General features: G+C 44.2%; 1 protein-coding gene across 1 annotated transcript in view; it reads left to right on the top strand.

Moving 5' to 3' along the window:
- Nucleotides 1-17587, top strand: part of HK3 (hexokinase 3) — a 330397-nt gene that overhangs the window by 282036 nt on the left and 30774 nt on the right. Inside the window, exon 16 of the mRNA XM_086931767.1 lies at nt 5908-6091. Within this exon, the coding sequence (XP_086787893.1) occupies nt 5908-6091 (184 nt within the window). The remainder of the gene's footprint in view (nt 1-5907; nt 6092-17587) is intronic.

The raw sequence follows: 17587 nt of genomic DNA, 5'->3' as shown, positions 1-17587 counted from the left end.
CTCAAAGCAGGTATAGCGTAGGTCAGCCAAGCTTTATTCGATGAACCCCTCGATAGTCAGCTAGCAAACGCGTTTCGGCGTTTCCGCCTTCGTCAGTGTAACTGACATTATTTACACATCAAATTTAAATCAGATAACAACGTGGTCGTCATAGGTCACGTGTCAATTCATTAACATAAACATAAACGACGGTACCTTAAAGCAATACATTCTCTACTCCTGCGGCGGCCATCTTTCAATATGCAATAATATACATTATATTACATATATACAAATTAAACATGGACCCAGAGAGGTAATACTTAATTCTCTGTCTGGTCCATTTCAGAATTCCGAAAGAGAACATTTATTAAAAATGCTCAATCCAATTTTTAACACATAAATTCATACATTCTAATGGCCGATATACCGCACGTACCAACAGATGCGAGTTTCACTCAAATTTTGTCGTGAAAGTCGCCTATGTTCACATGGTTTAGCGTCACCATTTTCCGCATTGCAGTTGTCATGTGTGCAATTAAGCCCTGAATGGGCAAGTATGTCTATATACATTATGTACATTCCCGCCTTGAATAGGCATTTCATCAATGATCTGATCTGACCAACTGATAAATAACTGCATTCATATTGATCAACATATTAGAAAATAAAAAGCTCAACATTAATGGTACTGCATTCTACTCTGTTTCTAGGGAACTATTTACAAATTTACATCACTGGTTCTTCAACAAAGAGAAAAGGAGACAACTGGAGGGATGCTTAGATGTGAGTCCACATCTCTTCTTCATTATTCATCCCCCCCGGGGTCTTGGTCTGTAACTGGATAATAAATCTTGATTCCAGTGTTCTCAGTTTTTTTACCCAATTGCCCCCTCTTTCTGTTCTAACCAACTGATCTAGGATGTGATAGGTCAGAAGATTGCTATTGCTATCGTGTTCCTGTTCAAAATGACGGGCTACTGGGTAGTTAGGGTCCTTTAATGTAATTGCCCGCATGTGCTCTAAGACCCGGAGTTTGGTTTGCTTGACCGTGCTCCCTACGTACCTCTTCCCACAGGGACATGTTAAACAATAGACTGTGTAGTCGGAATTACAATTCAACAACTTGGTTATTCTTCCTTTCCTCTTTTGACCAGGTATGTAATACTCTTTGACTTTCTTTGAATTCTTACAGGCCTTGCACTTCATGCAAGGATAGAAGCCAGAAACAGGTGATTTTGTTTTTCTTTTTTGTTCGAAGTGGCTATTTACAAGATGGTCTTTGAAAGATTTACCCTTTCTATACGTTATCAAGGGGTGATCAGACAGGGACTTCCCTATTATTGGATCTGCTTTTAAAATCTTCCAATTTTTACGCATCACATTAAAGACTTCTGGAGACTTTTCCGAGAAGTCAGTAATTAGCCTGATCTTATCATCTTTGGGCTTGGATCGATCAATTAATAGATCCTTCCTGTTGACCAAATCACTTCTCAACTCTGCTTGTGTGAGGATTCCTTTCCCATAGCCTCTTGCAGAAAATCTCATTGTTGACTGTTTCCTAGAGCTTACAAACTCCTTGGTGGTCGAGCAATTGCGTTTCATTCGCAAGAACTCTCCCAGGGGGATGTTATTGATAACACTTCGGGGATGGTAGCTACGTGAGTGCAGTATAGTGTTACCCGCCGTGGGTTTCCTATAGACGGCGGTTTGAATTTTCTTGTCTTCCACGTAGACCCGAAGGTCTAAGTAGAACACCTCACTTTGACTGATACTGCTTGTGAAGCTGAGATTTAGACTATTTTTATTTAGATCAGAGATGTACTCCTCAGCCTCATTCTGTGAACCCCGCCACACCAAGAACAAGTCGTCGATGTAGCGGGTCCAGAGAACAATATTCTCCATCCACCGTTCATTGGTCCCTGCCCAGGCCACGTGCTTCTCCCACCAGCCCACGAAAAGATTCGCGTAGCTGGGGGCGAAGCACGTGCCCATCGCAGTCCCCTGCAGTTGCAGGTACAATTTTCCTGCAAACAAAAAAATATTGTTACGGAGACAGAAGTCTGTGAGCTCTAATAACATATGGTTATGGCTTCGGTACTTGATGGGTCTTAATTCAAGGAAGCTTTTCATCGCCATTAGGCCATCCTCATGTTTGATTGACGTGTACAAACTGGCAATGTCCAGAGTTATCAGGAACCAATCTTCTTCCCAAACCACATCCTGTATAATCCGCAGAAAGTCCTTCGTATCCTTCAGATACGAACTAAGATCCTTCACGAAAGGGGCAATGAAGCTGTCAATATAGCTTGATGTTTTTTCCAGTAGGCTGTCCTTAGCAGATACAATCGGTCTGCCTGGGGGCCAGATTTTACTCTTGTGTACCTTAGGCAGGTGATAAAAGGTCGCAATTTGCGGGTGGTCACATTTCAGGTTTTTCCAGTCTTTGAGATCCAGGATACCTTTATCCTTCCAATTATTTATAAGGTCATTGAACGCTTTCACACTTTCAGTATATTTTATGCGTTTGATCTCCACATAATGTTCTTTATTATTCAGTTGGGATAGGGCCTCATCCTCATATTGTTCCCGTTTTAGAATCACAATATTGCCCCCTTTATCACTGGGTTTGATAATTATGCTGTGATCGTCTTTCAAATTTTGAATTGTTGCCCATTCCTCCTTGGTCAAATTTTTCTTGCTGGCATTGAAGCCTTCCGATTGGAGACACTTAAGTTCCTCAATGACCATCTCCTGGAATGTATCTATTCCATCGTGTGGTGTTCTTGGATTCGTTTTTGATTTTATAATCATATCACTCTTGCAACCTTGTTGAGTAATGCCACAGTCTTCCAGAGTCTGTGTAGGTTGAGCCTCCCAATCCTGGGAAAGGCTAGTGCCAATGAGTGTTTGTGCTACCGCAATTGCCTCAAGATCTTGTCCTGTCATCATTAAGAGTGGATCTTCTTCTTCAGACACACTGATATCAGGTGCTTTCGGGTTCAGGGTATGTATTTTGTGTAATTTGAGTTTTCTGACAAATCTAAAAAGATCTATCCTGGTTTGTGTATAACTGAATGCTGGAGTCGGGCAGAAGGTTAATCCCAGTTTTAATAGTTCTTCTTCTTTTGGAGTTAGTGTCCGGTCCGAGAGATTAATAATGGTATTCTCCATTGCATTCATTGTGGTCCTTTCCAGGTCTTCCCTCGGGCACTCCTTGTTACCACTGGTGTGGATCTTCCTTGGGCGCCCCCGCTTCCCCCTCCTCGTTTTCCTTTTGGAGTTTTTGGAGGGTGTGTTGTTGCTGCGGGTCGCTCTCTGAGTCCTCTGATGACCTCGTACTCCTCGAAAAAAGGATCGTCTTCGGTGAGATCGTCTCTGTTCTCCGCCCCTTCTGCACCTCTCGATTCCGCGGTGCTTCTTGCTCTGATTGATTCGTCCTCTGAAATTTCAGATTCTTCAGTGCTTGCAGGGGTTCGATTCTTCAGTTTGTCCTGTTGTATCTTTCTTCTGGGGGCATCGTATTTGCGTGCAAATGTTAATATCTTCCCATTTGCATAATCCTTTTCATCTCGGATGTATTTGGATTGCTTCCTCAATTTAATGGTGTTCTCATAATCTATCAACCTTTTCTTCATTTGTTCCCGTAACTCCTCACATTTCTTTGTGTCTTTTTCTTCGCTAATCTTAGCTTCTATTGCCTTTATTTCCTCCTGTAGTTTATTACGATCACTCCATGCGTGTTTCACCAGCAGCTTCAGCATTCCTTGCATAACATCGCTCATAAATTCAGACCATTCCTTTAACAGTTCATGGTTCGGTTTTTCATATATGAAATATATATATATATATGGAATAAGCAACCCAGTTCCGGTATAGAAGAAGCCGTATATATATATATATATATTAACATAATATTAATAAAAAATATACAATATTTTTACCGTAGGATAGCGGGAATGTAAAATTTACTGTTCTCACTCCAGTGAATGCAACAGTAGGGAAAGCGTTGGATATCGTAGGGGTAAAAATTACTAGTCCCACTCCAGAGAGTACAACAGTAAGGAAAGCGTTGGATAGCTTAGGGGTAAAAATGACTATTCCCACTCCAGAGAGTGCAAGAGTAGGGAAAGCGTTGGATAGCGTAGGGATAGAAATTACTATGTAACAGTAGAGAAAGTAATGATTTAATATATTAATAAAAATAAATTTAATATCAATACCAATAAAAAAATAATTACCCATTTAATATTATATAATAATTGATCAATTAAAAATACAAATACATTTTAGTTATTAAATTTACCTATTCATAATTAATTTACAACTAATTAATTTTCAATAACAAAAACGAATTAATAATTACAATTAATACCAATTAATAATTAATTAACAGTAAATTAATTATCAATACACAATAAATATTTTTAATATGTAATTAATTGCAAATAAATTACTTCCAACCCTATTCCCCTATAAACTCACAACCCGCTACACAAAATACATTTATAAAATTAACATAATTATCAATAATTCAATTAATAAAAATGAATTACCAATTAAACATTTATTACCAATGAATACCAATAAATACATACAAATATTTAATTAAACTACTTCCCACCCTATTCCCCTATAAACCCACAACCCGCTACAGAAAATAAATTAATAAAGTTAGCATAATTATCAATTAATCAATTAAAAAAAATTAATTACCAATTAATTCAAAATAAATACCAATAGTGACATAAAATTATTTAATTAATTAAAATGAAATTACTTGCAACAGAATTAAATTACGCAAAAACTAAATAACATAACATTCATTACTTAAAATAAATTACAAAAATAATACACACTTTTCACACATACAAAACACTTAAAAAAATTCGATAGAATTAAAAATTCGATATTTTGACTTTCTATGTTTTAAAAATCGATATTTAATTACTTACCTTCAATTCAATATTTTTCACCACTATATTCTGTCCATTTGATATTGTGTCCATTCTACATTTTGAATTTGTTATTTTGTCCATTCGATATTTTGGAATCGATATTTTGTGTAGTTACCAAAAACACCATCACTATCACTTTTATTTTTCATTTGATGTGTTGTAAATTATGTTAAAAATTATATGTGTAATTAATTTGCATTATTTTTAATTCTTTAATAAAAGTGTCTTTTTTAAATGATGTATAACATAACCTTTAATATTAAGAAAATAATTGTATTATCATTTCATTTATAACATTAGTTCTTATGGGGAGTTATTTTATTGTGAGTGGCCATGTATGATACTTGACATACTCCAAGGCTAGGCTGGAGTACATTTACATCTGTTTTGACATCTTTAGGACTTGTATTACTTTAGAAGTGCAGTTTGTGAAGAGCAATGGTCTTACTCTTTTCAGGGGGTGTGTTTGCATTAGCACATCCATCCCTAAACTCCTTCTAAAATGTCTGCAAACCCCTTTTATCTAGTTATAAATAATTCCCATTTTCCAGCCACTTTCCCTTGTCGCTCCCACATTTACTACTGAAACATATACCTATGTGTGAAGAGATCTCCACCACTATGGCAGAGGTCGCTGCACAGAAAATATAGGAGAGGCTGAACTACAGCTCTCCGCCCACAGGCCTGTGAATAGCATTTTGTAGTACATGTGGAATACTGTTGTAATGCTGAGGAATTACAAAATGCAGTTTGTGAATAAACCCTTTCATCAAGCACTAAACATAACAGTAGTTATATGTGCAACACTAAACAGGAGCTTAGTCACTACACATTTGCAAGTTGTGGGTGTACCCTGTCCTGGTATTTATTTATATAGTATGCACAGTGCCATATTTCTTTAGCTGCTTCTAAACGCTTGATGTGACTCTCAGAAAAATCAAGGTGCCTGTAACCCATTCACTCTTCACAGGGACGGGCTCTAATGCTTGCTACATGGAGGAGTTACGGAATGTAGAACTGGTGGATGGGGAGACCGGTCGCATGTGTGTGAACATGGAGTGGGGTGCCTTTGGAGACAAGGGAGGCCTGGATGACCTCTTCACCTCTTTCGACAGAGAAGTGGATTCTTTCTCCATCAACCCTGGAATGCAGAAGTGAGTATGAAAATGAGTTCTGTGTGTACCATGAATTTGAACAGATACCCAAAGGATCCCAGTGTACACAGTGGCGCTCCAATTTTTGACGTGGATATTTTATGCCAGCCCCTAACCACAGTGCTTAATTTGAACCGGTGGTTACTGGTACTCGGCACCTGCACTTAATTGGTTTCCGGTGCTCGGCCCCAGCACTTGTCATCACCACACTTATGCCACTCTGCCACATGGTGGCGCTCCTTATCTAATTCACAGATGAGCAGAACAACAGTTCTTTATGAATATAATATACATTAGAAAAAACTAATACCTGCCTCCCCAGCCACTTCTTTAGCTTTGGGGACCTGGAATAATCTGAACTGTCGCACTTGAAGGCGAGAGAGTTGGTCAGTAGTTGTTTTGGTAGCGTCATTGGCAGTGATGATGGGACGATGGGTGGTGCAAGCTGCTGTGGCCTCCTGGTATTTACAGCTAACGATCTCCCATTTTTTTCTCGATAGATTGTTATGAATGAGGATTAGCTAAACTTCTTAGCAGCCATCACACATGGATATGAGCATGTAAATAATCAGACAAAGAAACAGCCACATGCAAAGGGAATGCCGGGCTAGATGACTATATGGCAGACGTTCTTCGGGAAGGTCTGCAGTCTATTCACAAGACATACTCACCAGCAGCTATTCCGTAACAAGCAAAGCAGACACAACCACTAGATCACACATATAAGCACCCATATGTATGGAAAGATGGACAGACATACACACTCACACAATATTTAAGAATTGGTACAGGATATTTGCACACATTCTTCTATCTATCCCCCTGAATCCTTAGGTAGCCATTAAGATAGATATTCAACAATACCAATACTTATTGCACCAACATTGGCCAAACAGACGAGTTTCATACTTGACCTCACATTGGGAATATTTGGTATCTCGGGCTTGCTGACAATAATTACGGGGATAATAGACTTAGAGAGCCAAAGGTCATTAAAGGTACAACTGGTATGTTTGGAGGTCCTTAAGGAGGCTCAGTATCATACAATAGGATCATCCTACACAGCAAAATGGTGGCTCGCTTTGGTATGTGTTTTCGCTCTATCTTAGCCTAACGGCCTGATTTCGAGTTTGGCAGACAGGACACCCGACAACAAACATGGTGGAAATACTTCTCTGCATACGGATGATCTGTCCACTCAACTTAGAGTCGGGCGCACTGTCATGTCTCTGACCACGGTGCCCCCAATGGCTCCATCGGTGGAATCCCTACACCGATGACCTGATGGAGTTGGGGAAAAACACAGTTGATGGACAGAATGTAGAACAATGTCATACATTTACCCCAGTACAAGGATCTGGGCCTACATCCATCGTTTTTTTGCACTCCACACCACCCTGGGCTAGACACTGGCTATATGCAAATCAGCTCTGACCCTGTGCCTCATGGGAACAGTCCAGTCCGAACTACCAAGCCATGTCTTTCCCAGACCGGAATAAAGCATCCAAGGACCGGTTTCTGGCTATCAGCCTTCATTCAGCCTGGATAGCTTGACTCCAGTGGTGTGGAGAGCCTGATGGAGTTGGGGCCATCATTGTAAGTACATCAGACAGTTTGCTCTATTTAGAGTGGAAGGTCTGATGTATTTTTTTTCTATTTGGGACTGCCAATGAAAGGCAGGAAAAAATAAAAGTGACACCCACATCCTGGGAGAAAACTCCCAGGTGTCAGGGTCATTAGTAGTTTGTTTTACAAAAACAAATTTATGCTTTCAGATTTGTTTTGAAAAGCAAAAATGTTTGTTGTGCCACCGCACGAGAAATGGTGGCTGCTCAAAGTGCCTCCATGGTGGGCAGTAGTCTGGCTAGGATGGTGGACATAATGACATTTGCAATGCTGACAGTGGGCGTGCTGACCGCAAAGCTCTGAATCAGACCCTGTCAGTGCTTCCAGAGGAGCCATCTTAGCGTAGGCGTGGAGATTTCCACAGTGCTGGTCTCTTAATATGGTGGGCGGTAGTCTGCCCAGAATGACAGAGTTAATTACCTCTGCCATGTTGACGGACAGTGATCCGCCTGCCAAATTCTAAATCAGGCCCTAAGGAATGATTGTATTTGTATGTGTTTATATTAACATTTTGCAGCTTTACAAACACCTGTAAAAAAGGTGTATCTTGCTTGCTACCTTTATTAGATAAGGGTCTCAGCATAGGCCTGAGTAAAGTTATACTTAGCAATGTTTATGGGTCATCCAGAAACGAGAAAAATACTTCGATCCTTGTTATGAGGTTTCTGGTAACTATGCCCTTAACCCCTTCCCTGCGACGCGAATTCTGCCGCGGTGTGGGAATTTAATTTTGGGGCGTAACCCCTTGCATGCTCAGGACAGCCCCCGGCCATCCTGGGCACGTGCTCAGGACGGCTGGGGGCTGTCCGAACTCCGCCCACTAATGAATTCTTCCGCACAGGCAGGGAATTTGCGCTGTGCTGCGGAATCGCAGTAGTTCGGACGGCCCGCGGCCATCCTGAGCACACGCCCAGCGTGACGTAGGACAGCCGGGGGCCGTCCTGAGTACACAAGGGGTTAAGAGTTATCTGTACCACAGTATTGTTTTCTTTGGGTGAAAGCTAATAGGGGTGAAATTAATTTGAGTCTCAATTCCCCTTGGTTAGTCCTTATTTTGCACCAGGTATCTCACCCAAAGACTTTGGGTGAACGCCAATGGACAGTGGTCTTGCAGTGTTCCAGTGGAACTCATAGTTTTGATATAGCTGGTAACTCATGTTAAGGCCTCACCACAATTATAACAAGAGTCATAATTGAGCACAATAATATCCATGCAGTCAGAGCATAATTTATTAAAACAAACCACATCATTGCTGGTGCCTCAACAATATGTAATGGGGTCTCTGGCCACTTTCACCATTGATATAGACCACTTGCACCACTGGCATTGCACTCACATCTTGGCTCATGGCAATAACAAACTGTAATCACATGGTTTGTTCAGTTCTTCATAACACACCTCAGCACAGCAGTTGCTAAGCTCTGTAAATAGAAGGCATGACTAATGTTCAATTTATGGTACTCTGAAGAATGGAAGGCCTTATGTGCCAGGATTCAAACTCATGCCCTTCAGACCATGCATTAACATACAGGGGCATTTTAAGGATTTGGGGCCCTGGGAAAAACGCAAAACATATTTTAAAGGTCCCTGTTTCCAACAACTTTGAATTTCCCAACCATTTTTGTCTAATTCACTCCCATTCAATAATACGATACCATTTCATGTAAAATAAAAAAAGGCACATGAGCAGCAATTTCTTACATACACGACTTACATAAAAACAAAGGTCTTGCCCTTCTTTTTAACATTTGACCTTGGACCTTCTTAATCAAAATGTGCACATAATGGAGCACACGAGGCAGCTCACTATGGGCTTGCGGTGTATTTGGCAACATTCTATGACCAAATGAGATAGGATGTTTCAGATTTCAAGTGTGCTAGTTAGCATACCGATGACATCACAGGAAATAACATCACATGACCTTTAACCTGACTAGGAAATTACCAAACCATATGTGACATGGTACAGACCACAGGAAAAGACAGTAGGGTCTTCGATTATGAGGTCATCTCTATTTGGTTTGAGGCCTAGGATAAACTCTAAGAGAGATTTTATCGAAACATGGCAGCAAATGAGGACCGCAAGCTCACCCAGGCTCCCCATTTGCTACCCGTTATTTATTTACCAGACTCAGCCTTACCTTTTTCCGGTATTAAGTCTACCCTACATCTGTGGGGCTTCTTTTGTGCAGACTTACCATTACTGTCAGATTATACATGGTCTCCAGTTACACCCCTCTTCATGCAAGAACAGTAGCTCTATTAACATCTGCATTTGATTGGGCATTTAAGATGACATTAAAAGAAGAGAGAGAAGTAAACAGAGAAAGAAGAAAGGGACAGAAAGGAAAAGAGACTGAAAGAGGAGGTCGGATGAGAAAGCGAAAATGAGGCCAAGGAGACAAACTTAATAAATGGGAGGAGGGTGGGAAGCAAGCAAATGAGTGAAAAGAAAGAGGAGCAAATGTAAAGGAGTGAGAAAGATAAGTAAAAGAGAGATCATTAAAGAGGGTAGGAGTAAAGCAAAGAGTCTGAGGTGATCATGATGAAAGGGAAGGAAACGTGAGAGGTGAGAGAAAAAAAGAAAAACGGAACTTAGGATGAGAGTGGAGATTATATTTGAGCAAGGGTGTAAAAAAGGAGGGGCTGGGAGGATAAGAACACAAAAAAAAGATGAGAGAGCAGAAGAAAGAGAGGAAAATCAAATGAGAAAAGAAATGCTTAAAAATTGAGAATTTGACATAAAAAACGTTGGAAGGAGGATGTAGAAAAGAGTAGAAAGGCAAAGAAAGGTGATGCTGAGAATGTTCTTCTTCCTGGGAAAGATGATGTTTTTAAAAAGCATGATCAGCAGCCACCTGAAGATTTTTGAACCTAGCTAAAAGTACTTAATCAATTCATGAGGGCTCCCTTGAAAGGCGGAGGCCCTGGTCAGAGCTCATTTTGGCCATGCCTTAAAATGTTATGGGTTTGCATGGGCCGAGAGACATAAACAGATATTATGTATAGCCGAGCACCAGTGGCGTAGCAAGGGTGGCTGTGGGGCGGCACGATTTCGACAGATGACGACGAGGGAAAATTAATTACTTATTTGATTTTCTCTTGTGGTTGTCAGTCAAATCCCCCCCCACCCCGGCCCCACCCCCCAACTGTTCTTACCTGCACGGGCCGTGGCTGGCTGCCCTGTAAAAGCAAATTAAATAAGTCCTGCCCTTTAAAATAAGGGCTGGTGGTGTCCACAGGCAGCTACTGGCTCAAATTAAGGACTGCATGAACTAGAGCTTTCTTAATAGGTCTAATAATAATAATTCCACCAATGAGACTTACAAGGCTAATGTCACCACCATGGGAACCTGTGCACAAACGTTTCATCGAAAAGGTGTATAGTGTTGCACTGTACTTGCACTTATATAGCACTTCATACCCCTCCAGAGGAACTGTATGTGGATAGCACGCTTCGCAGTCAGAGTGCTCTCGATGGTACAATGTGTGCCTGTCATGTGGCCTATATGGGTAGTGTTTTGATATCCATCGTGAGGACTAAAACTGAGCACTTAAGATGTTTTGACGCTGAGCAAATGCATGAATATTGTGTTTTGACGCTGAACCAATGCGTGAATATTGTGTTTTGACTCTGAGCCAAATGCGTGAATATTGTTTTGACACTGAGTCAGTGTGTGAATATTATATTTTAACGTTGAGCGACTGCCTGAATTTGAAGTGTAAAACAAGTGAGAAATAGGGTGCTTAAGCATTAGTTGCCAATGTATGGCTGGGCTGTCAATATGTGGGCGCACTGTGACCTATGCGGGAAGTGTATTGGTCAGATCAACTGGGAAGGTACTGTACCCATCAAAATAAATGGAGGGAGAGACTAAATGAGGATGAAACTAGAAAGGGGAATCCTACAGACTATTTCTTGTGGCCCTCACACACCCCTAGGGATGTTATGCTTCATCATTGGGCGTTGCTCCTCGTAGGCCAGGCGCTGCAATGCCCTAAAGGCCCCACGAAGGGTCTATTTAGCGGAGATCTTTTGCAGTTCATGCCGTCTGATGAAGGGTGTAAGAATGAGTTCGTCCTAAAAGTGTGGGGTGATTGTGTATATAGAAGTGAGGAAAATAAGATAAAACTGTCTAGGAGATCCCGAAAAAGTTTTTTAGTGTGATGGTTCTCCTGGAAGGATTAAAAAAACTATCTTGTCTCCCCCTATAGATTTTTTTGATAGGAATAGTACCTTCCCAGTTGATCTGATTATTACTTTCGGAGCCTAGGTACTGGAATTTTATTGGCTCCTAGTCCTCCCTTCTTTCTCCTTTGAGGAAGTGTTTTGGCTTCATACATGTATGGCACAGACTGCCCAAACTGTGTAGCTTCAAGTGAGAAGGTGAAATTACTGATGGCTTTCTAAGAAATTCTTTGGCACTGGATTCAAGCTAGCCTGGCTGATGACGGCTGATTAGCCAGAAACCGGTCCCAGGATGCTTGTTTCAGTTCAGGGAAGACGTGGCTTGGCAGTTCGGGCTGGACTGTTCCCATGAGGCGCAGGGTCAGACTGATTTTCATACGGCCATGTCTGAACTGGGGTGGCGGAGTGAGCTAAAGAATGATGATGGATTAAACCCAGATCAGTTGACTGGGGGTGAGTGCTTGCAGTGTTCTACACTCTGTTCCCTTTGGTTTTCCTTCTAAGAAACATGTCAGAAAAGACCTATCTGTGCTTGCATGTAGAAGCCTCCCAGTTTTGGGTTATCTATTATTCAGTTTTACCACATTGCAATATGAGATGCCCAGGGTGAATGATACAAACCTTAGGCTTTGCAGTCATGCATCAGATGTAGTACAAGGTCTGTGGAGCACAACGGGCAGCTGAGGAACAAACCAAAGTAATAGGCATTATGCCACCATTCATAGTATGTGCTCTGAAGGGTCATCATGCAGTGGGACAGAAAGAAGCATTATCTCATGAGGCACAGTATGTGCCTGCAAAGGAATTAGCACTGTACAAACAGCCGTATTCTAGCCACTAATCAGCAAGGCGCAGTGCAAGCTTTGACGGTCCCACAATAGTGGCATTGTAGCTACTCATAAGAACGGGCGCTGTACTACCAAAATATCAGGTTTTAAATATTGTGCTACAAATATATATTACCTACTGGCGGTCGCCAGTAGGTATATATAGTTAGGATTTTTTCTCTATGGGATTTTTGAAAATTCTATGTCTAATAACTTTGGCGTTTGTGGACGGAATTGGCTGACATTTTCAGGAAAATGGCACATTTTGTTTCTGAGCAGCTCCTGAAAATTTGGGGGGGGTTCGTCAAGGGGGGGCCGAGAAAAAAGGGGGGTCCCAAAACGCGTTTTTCCCATGTTAATTTCAATAGGGCGGTTGGCCTCACTTTTAGCTCGAACGGCTGAATGGATTTGCACGAAACTTGGCAAAATTGTAGGGACTGTTAGCCCGATGTGCCTTTGCTAGGTCTCAATATGTGCTCCAGTGGATTTTGAGAAATTAACGTTCAAAAAAATATATATATCTGTAACAGCGTCCCGGGTAGTGCTCCGGTTCGCGTACTTTTCGCTAACGGAACTTTGCGAAGCGAAGCTGATTGGCTCGTCGGTGTCTGTCAACATTCTAAACAGTCCGGAGCGGCCGCCATCTTGTCTCTCGGTAGGATCGAGAGACAAGAGGAGGCCAAAACGAAGGGGGAAATGACCATAAGGGGGCATAGTAGATCCTCCCTGACCCCCTAGGTTTGATGTGGAGGCTTTAAAAGGGCCCCGCGGGGCAAAAAAAATAAAAATAAAAAAAACAACAAAAAAAATCGTTTTTTTTGCGTTATCAATAGTGTTGTCCGTATTCCCAGTCAGTACCCTTCCCCGCCCGCCATGTGCACAAAGACCGCATACATCCCCCATAACGTCAAGGCTAAGTAACTAGAACGTCATAAGGAGTTGCAAGTCGCTCCCATACTTTTGCGAAGCGAAGCTGATTGGCTCTTCGGTGTCTGTCAACATTCTAAACAGTCCGGAGCAGCCGCCATCTTGTCTCTCGGTAGGATCGAGAGACAAGATGAGGCCAAAACGAAGGGGGAAATGACCATAAGGGGGCATAGTAGATCCTCCCTGACCCCCTAGGTTTGATGTGGAGGCTTTAAAAGGGCCCCGCGGGGCAAAAAAAAAATAAAAAAATTGTTTTTTTTGCGTTATCAATAGTGTTGTCCGTATTCCCACTCAGTACCCTTCCCCGCCCACCATGTGCACAAAGACCGCATACATCCCCCATAACGTCAAGGCTAAGTAACTAGAACGTCATAAGGAGTTGCAAGTCGCTCCCATACTGGCGCCATTTTGGTCGAGGCCAGGCAGGTCCAGAGTATAGTTCAATGTCTCCAGTAAGTAGCGGCAGGACCAGAATCCTTTTCGGCAGTTCTGGCTTCGTCATTACGAGCACTAGAAAACAAGACATTCTGGGCAATACCACCCTTGATGCAGCCTTTTATGCTACAAGATGGTGTCTTCCATTCAGAAAATATTGTTGGCAGCATTTTGAAAGGAAAGATAAACGGCTGTTCTCCTAGTGAGTCTCACATTGTTACTTTTATGAAGAATGTTGAAGAGTAGTATGTTGAAAATCTGAAGCCATCGTTCTACAAACTCTCAACCAGCCTTGGATGGAAAAATCCTGAAGAATGTACAAACTGAAAACCAGTTTTTGTTTGCATAGCATCAGCAGCAACACTTGAGTCAGCTTTGTGTGAAGCCGCCATCTTGATCCAATCAATACCGTCCCCTTGCACACATTCAGGGACCAGGCCGCAGGACGTGTCTTCAGGTCAAACGGATTGTGGGACAAGGTCAAGAATGGAAGAGTCACCAAAAGGCAAAAAGTTCCGCCTGACCCCGGGAGCCAACCGCCTAAGTCGGGGGCGATCTCAGGCCACACCAGGGCAACAAGACTTGGGGAGGGGGCAGGAGCCAAGCGCCCCCTCCCAGTCCGCGCCACCACACCGCCTCTCGGGGGCCTCCGTCAAGCGGTTCAGGGAGGCACTGCATCACATTGCTTTCCAATGCAGTCAGGTCCTCAAACAGCCCCCACTTACACAGACATGCACTCTGATCTCCTTGGTCTCAGTCAAGCATCAATAGTAAGATTTTCATAGGTGAGTGTAAGGTGATGTACCTCTGGGGAGACAAGGTCCAGAGTCGCTGTATCGCAAGAGTGGGTGAAATTTAGCCGGATGGCGGGTGAGAGGCTGTAATAGCAAGAGCAGGCGCAACTCAGCTGGCCGAGAGAGACTTGGGGAGGGGGCAGGAGCCAAGCGCCCCCTCCCAGTCCGCGCCACCACACCGCCCCTGGGGGGCCTCCGTCAAGCGGTTCAGGGAGACACCGCACGCAGCCGTTCTTCAGATCAGTGGCTCTCACCGGCAAGGCTCCCCTCCTTTAGCAGCGATCGTGGGCGCTGTGATTGCGGCCAGAGGCTCCTGCTTAGTCAACGCCCCGGCCTCTCCATGTCATAGGCCGCAAGAGTAATCGCAACTCAGCTGTCCGAGAGAGACTTGGGGAGGAGGCAGGAGCTAAGCGCCCCCTCCCAGTCCGCGCCACCACACCGCCCCTGGGGGGCCTCCGTCAAGCGGTTCAGGGAGGCACCGCAGGCAGCCGTTCTTCAGATCAGTGGCTCTCACCGGCAAGGCTCCCCTCCGTCAGCAGCAATCGTTGGCGCTGTGGTTGCGGCCGGAGGCCCCGCCTAGTCAATGCCCCGGCCTCTCCATGTCGTAGGCCGCAAGAGTGGGCGCAACTCTGCTGGCCGAGCGAGAAATACCGTCCCCATGCACACATTTAGGGACCTGGCCGCATTGCGAGGGCACCGCAGGACGTGTCTTCAGGTCAAACGGATTGTGGGACAAGGTCCAGAATGGAAGAGTCGCTGTATCGCAAGAGTGGGTGAAATTTAGCCGGATGGTGGGTGAGATGCTGTAATAGCAAGAGCAGGCGCAACTCAGCTGGCCGAGAGAGACTTGGGGAGGGGGCAGGAGCTAAGCGCCCCCTCCCAGTCCGAACCAATGAAAAGTGTTATTTTTAGGTCACATGACCTAGCCTTACATCATTTGGAACTCAAAAGTGAAATGAACCAATGAAAAGTTTTATTAACAAGTCACATGACCTGTTATGCTTACGTTACGCGCTTCGCGCCGCGCCCCGGATCGCTTCCGGGTAGCTGCTTTTCGCGCCTCGCGCACAGGAGCACTTCCGGGTGCGCTAACGCGGCGCGTCATATGACAGAAGGGACAGGCAACAAGAACCATCAGTCAAAGAGGGGAGGGCAAGTTCTTCTCTACCGGGTCACGTTGGGGCTCCACCGGAACTGATCGAATTGGTAGTCTACAGTGTTTCTGGATGTTTCAGACTGAAGCTGGCGTCAGCATGAGAGCACCACCATCTCGTGACTCCGTTGTGGCCATTCCGCAAGCAATCATGGCAGTCGCTCCCCACCGTAAGTCTGCGGGAGTCGGGGGCCCCGGTGACTCTTGTAGAATCTTCAAGGCTGAGGGGACGCTTTTGGGAAAGGGGCCCATGCCCTAGCAGTCAAGCGTCTGAGTTCCAGGGTTGCCCAGAGCCATCCTTGCAGGCCAGGCCCAAGTCTGTGGAGTCGACCGCCATTTCCTGAACTCCGTGGCAGCCGCCTCTCGCTGTACTGCAAGAGTGGGTGCAATTCATTCGGATGGAGGGTGAGACGCTGCAATAACAAGAGCAGGCGCAATTCAGCTGGCCGAGCGAGGCCCTGTGCCGCAGGAGCGGGCGCAACTCAGGTGGCCGAGTGAAGCGCCGGGGTGTAGCTGATAAACCTCCACCTGGGGAGGTGGGGGAGGCTCGTTTGCGCCTCCTCTCCCTTTCAGTGCACCCCACGCCGTGTCCTGGCGCTGGTATATGTGATGGTTGGACCAGGGCACTGTAGGACGTGTCTTCAGGTCAAACGGATTGTGGGACAAGGTCCAGAATGGAAGAGTCACCAAAAGGCAACAAGTTCCGCCTGACCCCGGGAGCCGACCGCCTATGTCGGGGGCGATCTCAGGCCACACCAGGGCAACAAGACTTGGGGAGGGGGCAGGAGTCAAGCGCCCCCTCCGAGTCCGCGCCACCACACCGCCCCTCGGGGGCCTCCGTCAAGCGGCTCAGGGAAGCATCGCAGGCAGCGGTTCTTCTGATCAGTGGCTGTTAGCAGCGATCGTTGGCGCTGTGGTTGTGGCTGGAGGCCCCGCTTAGTCAACGCCTCGGCCTCTCCATCTCGTAGGCCGCAGAGTAGTCGGGGAGAAATCCCGGCAACGGCGGCATGCATTTGGATCGATGTTGCAGCAGGCTGCCATGTAAATAGTTATTTAATAAAACGTTTTACCCTGTTACTTTGCTGGTGTGTTGTATATATTTATAATATTTGCATAGTGTTTGTCGTTGTTTTGGGCGGGGTGTGCGGAGGAGCCGAGCTGTCTTGCAGCCATCATGGCGTCGAGCTCAGTTCCTCTCACTAGTTTCATATTTCTCATGAGGGGTTGTTCCTAATGTTTCTATTTTAGCGAGGTCAAAAAGAGATCCCATTACTGGCCTACTGATTTTGCTTGTTTCTTTTTGTTGTTTCTAATGACTTTTCACTATCTGCAAAGACTAAACAGAGTATTGCGACTCTGTGCTTGTTTGTAAATAGAGAATGAACCAAAAAGAACCAATTCTAAAACAGTAAATGCTTGGATAACAATAAATCAAATGGATAGGGAAGCAGGCACGACGGATTACAACGGGGGCAAAGGCCTGCGTTACCTACCCTTCACTATCTGCAAAGAGAGAATACTCCTAAAAGAAAAGAGGGGGGGAG

Source organism: Lissotriton vulgaris, chromosome 7 (assembly GCF_964263255.1).
Source record: "Lissotriton vulgaris chromosome 7, aLisVul1.2, whole genome shotgun sequence".
Lineage (NCBI taxonomy): Eukaryota > Metazoa > Chordata > Amphibia > Caudata > Salamandridae > Lissotriton > Lissotriton vulgaris.
This window is presented reverse-complemented; position numbering and strand designations above follow the sequence as displayed.